Consider the following 9,875-nt stretch of genomic DNA (forward strand, 5'->3'; position numbering starts at 1 on the left):
GAACTCAGGTGGCCAATTGTCCCCCTGCTTCCCCAATGATGCCGTTGTGTATTTGGGTGAGAACAGTAACCACTGGGGTTTTCAGAACCAAGCCACTCAGAAGAATATGCATAGCCCCCCACCTCCCGAAACAAAATCCTAAATATGCCACTGATCTCATATAACGGCAGCTTTTTTCTTAAAATCTAATTTATTTTCACCTCAAATTTCGTTACGATAGCTATCTTCATTACTATTTAAGGCACATTTTTGGATTTGGGGGGCCAGAAGTATTTTGAGTTAAAAATTTCTTACTTTCTTGGTATATTTACTGTATTTTTGGGGGGTTCCGGTTAGGTTAGGTTATCTTAGATTAGGTTACTTTGGGTGAGGTTAGGTTAACTTTGTATTGGCCCCCCAGTTCCAAAAATATTCCCTATTTAAGCTATTAACATCATGCTAGGCTAAGTAGTAAATGGAATAGACTGTACAATTAATCTTACTCTACCTTATATATCACAACGATAATAAAAGTCACATAATACTTTAATCTATGAAATTCTAAAAATCAACGTTAACTGATATCGTGGCAAATTCAGCAATAATTCTTAACTTTGTGGTAGGAAGACCATAACAAAAATATTACATAGATGTCGTTTTCAATAATGGGACTACGACTGAACATCTGTGTTATTATCATCCTTTGTCTTGTTAGATATAGTGCTTAGTCTGATAGTATCTACACAGCTGGTAAAAGCACTAACTTCCTTTGCACATCTAAGAGGATCCCTGGCATTTTCCAAGTAACACTGAATAACTCTCTCTCGCACTTCTTCACACTTTGGAGATTTACGGTCACGATTCTTCAAACTCTGTTCTACATCTTTCACTGCTTGGTTGAAGGCTTCTTCTGTCAAATTGTTTATTTGAGTATGCTGGGCATCCAATTCACGTGTCCTTTCTTGCCAATAGCGTTCCACCTTATTAATCTCTTCTTCAATGCCTTGAAGAGAGTTGGAATAATTATACTTATTATTATTATTACTATATGCATCAGGATCAAATGGTGGAATTACTTTTTCAGGACGGAATTGAGATTCAGTTTGTTCCTTGTCACCACCCTTAGCTAACTGTTCGTCTAACTGATCCTTAAGTCGTTTCCCTACAGACTCTGATATTGAAATAACATTGGGGTCTTCATCATTCACAACTGTGAGTCGTCTTGAAGAAGCACTTGTGTTTCCACCCATTATAAAGGTTTTTATTTTCCAGTATTAAATAACTAACAAACGTTCCAAACATTCATTACATTCGATTTTTTATTCTAAATGTTTTAAATTGCTTCTTTCTTTTCTATTGTAATGGGAATGTGCGTGTATTTATTTAAGTACTTTTGGTTCGACGAATTTGTTCGAATGACACAGAGATATTTACTTTTATGGGGAGGCATTGCAGTAGCGTCATTTCAGATTTTGCTAGGAGGGGGCAAAAATGTCAATTGAGATAAGTTTCACGTTTTTTTCTTAGTGTATGAGTATACAAGTTATTAAAAAGCATTTATTTCTCAAACTTAGGGGGGCAATTGCTCCTTCTTACCCTCCGTAAATGACGCCCCTGAGGCATTGTTTCTTTGCTTCGGTGCCATCTTAGTTTAGCAACCATAGATTTGTAAAATTTACAGAAGAAATATTTAACATTATTTCAAAAGAGAAATATATAAGTAACCAGATATGTACGAATCTTCCAACGTGATATCTTCAATAATGTTGAAAAGCATACTCTAAACTGTGTGCTTTCAACCACATAAGAGTCCACAAGGAAGCCACAATGATGTGAATTCCTATGTCAATGCAGTGAGTTAAATCATAATCCGTAATGATAAAGCTGTCTAACATATGACAAATAAATATCTCTTTGCTACGTATTCCCGCCTCCGCGCATACCCATCATCGCTGAACGTATCTGCTTCATACGGACGCACCCCCACGCAAGCCTCACCTCACCCTTCGGGTTAGCTACAATTCGTACTTTAGTGTCCACCTAGCACAAATTGGTTGATATTTTTCTACATTGTAGTGTTTATTGCATACGTCCACACACTGTATTTCTATTCATAGTGGATAAGTCTTTCTAAAGTGAATCTGCACGCAGGACACCCAGAAATGCAACTTCTCCCACAAGAAATAGCTCATAAGGTGGTAGGAGTTCATTTCCTGAATAAAAAAGTACATGATTCATGAGTAAATGTATGGTTACGTAAGCCAGGATAGCACCTTGGCTTCAATATGACATTTGTCCAGCCCTCAAAAATGTTGAAATAGGCCTAAATCCCATACTCTTCTTCTTCTCTCTCTCTCTCTCAACTTTGAATATATAGGGTGGATTATGTATCTTGAAACTAATAAATTAAAACATTGAAACTTCGTACCATACAAATATCAACACGTGTATATCGTTGAGAATACTCTGTAGTATCACTAGATTAAAAGTGTTGCCAACCCAACATAAAGTTGTTATTTTTCAAATGAGACTACGTTATGTTATTTATATTTAAAGTCTACATGTTAAACGAGGACTTATTATTTAGTGATACTAACTGATGACATGAATTAGTCTACAAACGTCGGAAAACAACCATACTTTCTAGGATACATATCACAAATAAATTGAAATAAACTTACGAGGGATTGCAAATGTGATTTTTCAAAAGGCTTTATTTCGAAAAACTGATATGATAAGTACTGCATCCAACCATATAAATGATTTCCAAAAGATGTAAAGGTCATAATAACGTTTAGAGCAATGTGATATCTCAAACTATACCGAAGATATAGAAAATATTGGTACAGGTTGTTTTAATGCTTAAAATGTTGTAATTCCGAGAACTTGTTATATTTACAACTACGAAATGCTATTGTTGTAATGTCATAGAAACAAGGAAAACACCTATTGTTCTAAAAGTTCCCATAATTAAAACCTATTGAAAAAAGTCAAATTTTAAATTTCGTGTATCTTTGTTCCAATTTGTTTGGAACCCGCCATATCATGATCATAGTATTCGATACTCTGGTACTTTTAATATGCATTGCCCTATCCGTTTCACTTGCAATACCTCTGTCGTAGAAAATGCCAGTTTGATTGTTTTTCAGTGTTTGCGCACATACATACATGTTCTCCCTGTATATAGGATGTTACGAAAATTCATATTAATTGCTAATTTTTAAAGATTGCAGATAGGTGCGGAAAGGGACAAATATGACGGTAGATAATATTATGCTAAGTGATTTTTTGAGCTAATGTTAATGAAAGAATAAAGCATAACTGTAGTTTATATACCAATATTATTCATTCTGTAAATAAATATTTGTTTATTTTTATTACAAGTAATAAAAATCCAATTTCAGAGTCATCTCATCGAACTCTATCATTTCATAACAAGATAACATTTTTTGTCATTGGCAAATTCATAAACTTCTGGCAAAGAACAAGTAAAAGAGGTTTGAGACAAGATGATGTCAGGATAGAAGGTACTGGCTCGAACTCCAGTTTAATACTATGTTTTGTTTAATACAAGTGTTAGTTTTTAGAGTTGTTTCTTTTGGATACAAATTTTAATAAGTGTGGACGTTCCTGGCCTCACTACTTTTCATATTTACAATAATTTAATTGTTTAACCATATTGTTTAACACGAGCGATTTCGATCTGTATGCCTGCACTATCTTGCTTACAGCTTGGCTTGTAACCACGACAATTTTAGAGCAAACTATTTTTGTTTAATACAATTTTACTACTTTATAACAATTTATAGTGCAGTAGTCGACAGGCTAATGGCTGCAACACTCCTGTTATAAAAATCACTTATAGTGTTTATAAGAATAAAAACAAATAAAAACACAAACACAGTTGGTTTGCAAAAGTATTATTAGTAAAGAATTTTAATAGTTATCAAGAAAGTTTTGTAAAGAACTTTGTAAGATGTCAAGAAATTTTGTAAGGTATCGACATACAAAATTTGGAGAAACTTATACAAATTGGAATTGTTACTGAATTCAAAGAGAATAATAAATTCATAGATTTAAAAATACGAAATCTATTGTTATCTATGTATCTAATAAGTTATTAAATGCAAGAATATTTAAAAGAAGAAATAAAGGAAATAAATATATAGAGAAAACTAAGTAAAAGAAATATTGAATGATACGATATGACGAAAATGGCATATATAGTATTTAAAGGAGAAAATGTAACTATAAAGAACAGTTATACCAGAAATATTTGGAAAATTTGCAGATGGAACGTGTAATACCAGAAGAAAAGAACATTGCAAAGTACTAATTGATTCTAGAGATGTGCATAATGTAAGGCACTAATGAAGAAATGAGACAACAAAAATTAGAACCATGTGCGTAAGCAAAGCATTGTAAGGGATTTATCCTGAAGTATTGTTTATTTTCATCTTTGCAATCTTGTGTGAATTAGAATTCAATGACCTCGTGAAATACGATAACTGTAGTCAATACAAGATATTATTGAGAAAAAGTGGGAGAACTGATGCTTTAGATTATTATAAAGCAAAGGAACTGTATTGAAAATAAGGCTTATTTTGCAAGTGGATTAAATTCCGTTAAATTACCAAGTATCAAAATAAGTTTATATGTAGGTCAGTGGCGTAACTACAATGGAGCGAGTGGAGCAGTTGCTCCAGGGTGCACAGTAAAAGGGCGAAAAAGAGAATACAAAAAAACTGTTCCTTATGCAAAGAACGTTTGAAAACATTTCAAAAGATACGCTATGATTATTGGCAGTTAATTGGCAACAGCCGATACCGGAGGCGGATCCAGGAATTTTTGAGTAGGGGGCCCAGGTCTGAAAAATAAACTTGAGACATTTTTCGATATTTGGTTCGCTAACTAAAAATGTGGACTGCAGTACTTCACAATACGTATTTATCTCCGCCCTTCTAGAGGCGGCATTGTTCAACACGAAAGAATCCAGGATTACCATGAATTGAAAACCCATACATTATCTGCAATGAGTGGAGAACGCACTCAGAATCTTCCTTTTTAGAGAAATTTTAAAACTTTTCCCCCCCACAGCCTTTGAACAAGCGCTTCATTAGGGACTAATTTACATATTTTCCTCGTCATAGAGGGGAGCGCGTGCCCCATGCTCCCTTTCTGCATCCTCACTGGGCAATACCCGGACAATCGTCACTGCAAGGCTTGTCTAGCTAGCTGCCTAGTGAAACTTTTGCATAATGAGTCATTGCAATCAGCACCGCGCCCGCTCCCGGGTTCCACCCCCACCCGGGAATAAAACGAAAGTTGAACCTGTTTGAAACCTAGTTGACACTTATAAAACTATCCTGTATTTCCTACTTATATTAAGAAGTATAAACAATGATATCATTCTACCTTTAAAGTATAAAAGTACCCCATGCCATCAGCGTGCCCATGCCATAGATAGATAGATAGATACATACATACATAGATAGATAGATAGATATAATATTCTATCACGAGGGGCTGCTCAAAAAAACTCGTAACCCAATCCAGAAAGAATGTAGTAGAATGATGAAATTGTAGTTTTGGAAAACGTATTTCTAAATGTACAAATATAAATTTTCATATTAATAATGAAATTATTATTGTGTTTTTCAATCCTCTGAAGTGATTGCATATATGCTCAACCAATGGATTTCACGAACATCCTGATCAGAGCTGTCAAAATCTTTATCCTATCAAGAAAAATCACCCAAGTAAATTCATGAGGAATCAGTTAAACACTATAGAACTCTCCTCCGTTATGTAGAGTGATGAAGAAGTGAGTGACAGTTTCAACTTAGCGATTTCTCAACAGATGATGCTTTACACCCAAGATTGCCAATAGAAGTGACTGTCTCCGAAATCGTGGATGCGATTCGTGACATTATTTTTTAAAATTGCAGAATTTCAGCAAAATGTGTGGCAGAGATTGTGGACATTTCTCCGGAACGCGCCGGTAGCATAATTCACAATGACTTTTGCATACGCAAATTCTCGGCATAATGGGTTTCCAAAAATCTGTCACAAGATCAAAAGAGTGAAAGAGTGACGGCATTAAGGAAAGTCTTCTCCCGTTTTGACCGCAATCCCGATCAATTACTGTCACGACGAAACATCTATATGAAACATGTTTGTACCACTATGATTCTGAACGAAACAACAATCAATGGAGTGGTAGCACTCATTTTCTCCTCGCTCCAAGAAGTTCAAGAGACAGAAGTAGGCTAAGAAAGTGTTCACAACATTCCTCACGAATGATGAAGTCGTAATCATAGACTATCTATTCAACGATCAGACATTTAATAGAGAATCTCCGCATTACTAACAAAACTGAAATAAAAATTGAAAGTGCAATGCCGCGGAAAATGAAAAGGAATTCTGTTCCTTCAGGAGAATCCACTTGTCCATCAAGCACTACAAACACAACTGACATTGCATGGTATAGTGTGTTCATCCCCCTTATTCCTCAAATTTAGTTTCGTCTAACTTACGTTAACTCAAATAACACTTGAAAGAACGCTACTTTGGATCTAGTAAGGGTAGTGCTATGAACAATTGTGCGAGGAGGTGTCCTGATTTTTTTTAACTTGTCTGCAAAAACTAGAGCACCGTACAAGGAACTGCATTGAACCCCGGAGGAAGTATGTAGAATAACTAAAACTTCATCATTCCACGTGCACTCCTTCTGGGTTGGGCTACAATTTTTTCAGCAGCTCCTCGTATATTTCTAGTCAATGTGGTAGACATCACGTCAGTGCTTTAAAGCAAAATAACTAAGGAAGCAATAGTATATACCAATTACTAACTAAAGACCAGCACTCTGACAATACCTTTTACTGGGAGCTAATCAATTTTATTCCATACATTTATTATCATTATCATTAGGGAAAGCAAAATTAATTTTATCACCTCCAAAATTAAGCTCTGCTACTCGCAAATTAAGCTGTTATAAGCTCATACAATGAATATTGAATGCCGAGAATAATGTTTCAGAAAAAAGTATAGAACCTTTAAAAAAACCAAATGTGTAACTCAAAAATTCAAACCTGGCCAAATACATACGACTTATTTAATATGTCTACCTATATATTTAAAAATAAAAGTGACTGTTTGTGACAACTCTTGAACCATTCGCCCGATCTCGATCAAATCTTCAACATAGATGAGGCTAGTTCCTGGAATGTTTTTTTTTTTATAGTTTCACTTTGACGGCAACTATATATATGGTATATATATATATATGGTGCAACTATGGTGCAACTATATATCGGGTGTTGCAAAATAAGTGTTACAACTCTTGGGAGGTGACTCCTACCACTGAGACAAGAAAAAAAGTTCTCTTGAACTTTCGACTATCGGACATAGTTTCAGATCTACAAGGTGCCGAAAGCGTGGGAAAATCACTTTCGGACGCCAATAGTTCGGAAACTATCCAACGTAAAGAGGGCGGGTAAAAAATTCACTGAAGAAGTCATACCTGCTGTATTGAATTTTGGATGTTTCACAATCCTGCCATGCACGCGCAAGGGATTCCCCAAAGGAACGTAGGGAGTCCCGAATGATCTGCCAAATGAAAATTGGTCTAAATGGATATGAATTGATAGAGTTTCTACCAGGTAACAATAATTCGTTTGTATTAAGTCGATATCTGGAACAAATACAAAATGGCGGACACCTTCATGCCCGTTGTGTGTGGTTGCATAATCGCCAGGTACGGATGCTGGCCAACAGTGACGTTCTGAGTATTAAGTATAACGAATTTGTACTCAACTGCTCTAGAAAGACATCTGGAGTATCGGTAGAACACAACAGATGAAGCAGGGTGATTCACATGTGTGGAAACACGTAACGAAAAATGCCCAGAGATGCACTCATACTCAGTAAACGTGATTTCAAAGCGTCGGAAATGTAAGGAATAGCATCAAGAACATGAAAGCCATTGTCAATTCACCAATAATATTTCATCAATCCGATGCAATATGATCTGCACGGTTGCATACCAATAAGGAGACTCACTAAGAAACTGGGTAAACTCAAGGAATGTTAGTAGTGGGATCGCATGAGCGATATTGAAATGTGGCTAATGTGTGTTGATATCAACATGTAGCTAATGGACAAATGTCAACATGTCCCACCACTGTTGGGACACCGTCCCACGTGCAAAAATTAGGAAAATAACGTTGTAGATTCTGCTATTACATCTGGTGCACTTTTTGGTAGAACGTAACTAAAACCCGATTGTATCAATGTCCCTCTTTGTTTGGGACATTGTCCCACAGTCGACACATATGAAAAGATATCTCTTAACCCATTGATCAAAATCTGATAGACCGTGAATATAACAAACTTGTATCATGTCCCACGTCTTCTGGAACATATGACGTACTCGAAATATAGGAAAATACCTCCAGAAATTCATATCTTACATACAGTGCACATGCCAAGACAAAGACGAAAACAAACGAATTTGGCACATGTAACACTACTGCTGGAACACCATACATATGGAAAATATAACGACATGAGAAATAGGAAGAAACGTCTTAAGGTTGGTTTAAAGGGACAAGTTTTGCCGATAGGTGTTACTACAGTCTTCGTATCTCTCGTGTATTTTTTACCTTTCACGAAAATTTACAATTTCCCAAAATGTACAAATTTCAGCCTAGAGACTAGACCGGATTGTTGAAATGGCTGGATTGTTGAAATGTACATCCAAACCTTTAACAATATAACTATTTCAACAATGAAGAAAATTCTAAATGAAAAATCGGCACAGACTGTTGAATTTGATAGGGTATGAAGTTCCTTTTCTAAAAAATTTGAAGTCTCTAAGTTGAAATTTGCAAGAGAAATTGTAAAGTTTCGTGAAAGGTAAAAAATACACGAGAGAGATACGAAGACTGTAGTGACACCTATTGGCAAAACTTGTCGCTTTACACCACTCTGATTGTTTACAACTGTGCAGTAGGAGAAACAAAATGAAACACACAAGCATGTCGGAGGTTGTACAAGAGCACTTGCCAAATAAAGTGTGTAATCCTCAAAGAAATGAATACAGAAAAAGTGAGGCTCCATCGAAGCCTCAGGGCTAGAGCGCTCGCTTTCGCTTGCGTGGTCGCGGTTTTCAATTCTATTGGGAGCCCACGGCCTCAGATTCAAGACCTGAGTAGTTATTTTCCTATTTCTCGTACGTGGGACGGTGTCCCAGAAGTAGTGGGACATGTTGACATTTGTCCATTAGCTACATGTCGATATCAACACACACATTGGCCACATTTCAATATCACTCGTGCGATCCCACTACTGACATTCCTTGAGTTTACCCAGTTTCTTAGTGAGTCCCCTTGCACAATTTCAACTTTGCCTCAGTTGTTGCATCCTTATTGGTATGCAACCGTGCAGATCATATTACATCGGATTGATGAAATATTATTGGTGAATTGACAATGGCTTTCATGTTCTTGATGCTATTCCTTACATTTCCGACGCTTTGAAATCACGTTTACTGAGTATGAGTGCATCTCTGGGCATTTTTCGTTACGTGTTTCCACACATGTGAATCACCCTGCTTCATCTGTTGTGTTCTACCGATACTCCAGATGTCTTTCTAGAGCAGGTGAGTACAAATTCGTTACACTTAATACTCAGAACGTCTGTTGGCCAGCATCCGTACCTGGCGATTATGCAACCACACACAACGGGCATGAAGGTGTCCGCCATTTTGTATTTGTTCCAGATATCGACTTGTGAAACATCCAAAATTCAATACAGCAGGTATGACTTCTTCAGTGAATTTTTTACCCGCCCTCTTTACGTTGGATAGTTTCCGAACTATTGGCGTCCGAAAGTGA

General features: G+C 36.3%; 1 protein-coding gene across 1 annotated transcript; it reads right to left on the bottom strand.

Annotated features, from left to right (window-relative positions):
- Nucleotides 1-478: 478 nt before the first annotated feature.
- On the bottom strand, nucleotides 479-1,307 carry LOC145667148 (uncharacterized). Its single transcript, XM_081734890.1, has one exon. The coding sequence runs from the start codon at nucleotides 1,227-1,229 to the stop codon at nucleotides 651-653; it is 579 nt and encodes a 192-aa protein (XP_081591016.1). The 5' UTR covers nucleotides 1,230-1,307; the 3' UTR covers nucleotides 479-650.
- Nucleotides 1,308-9,875: the final 8,568 nt, after the last annotated feature.

This window comes from Thermobia domestica, chromosome 1, assembly GCF_964235325.1.
Source record: "Thermobia domestica chromosome 1, izTheDome1.hap1.1, whole genome shotgun sequence".
NCBI classification, from domain to species: domain Eukaryota; kingdom Metazoa; phylum Arthropoda; class Insecta; order Zygentoma; family Lepismatidae; genus Thermobia; species Thermobia domestica.

Excerpts from the sequence above, each read along its gene's own strand:
- LOC145667148 (XM_081734890.1), bottom strand. The coding sequence starts at position 1,229 with ATGGGTGGAAACACAAGTGCTTCTTCAAGACGACTCACAGTTGTGAAT.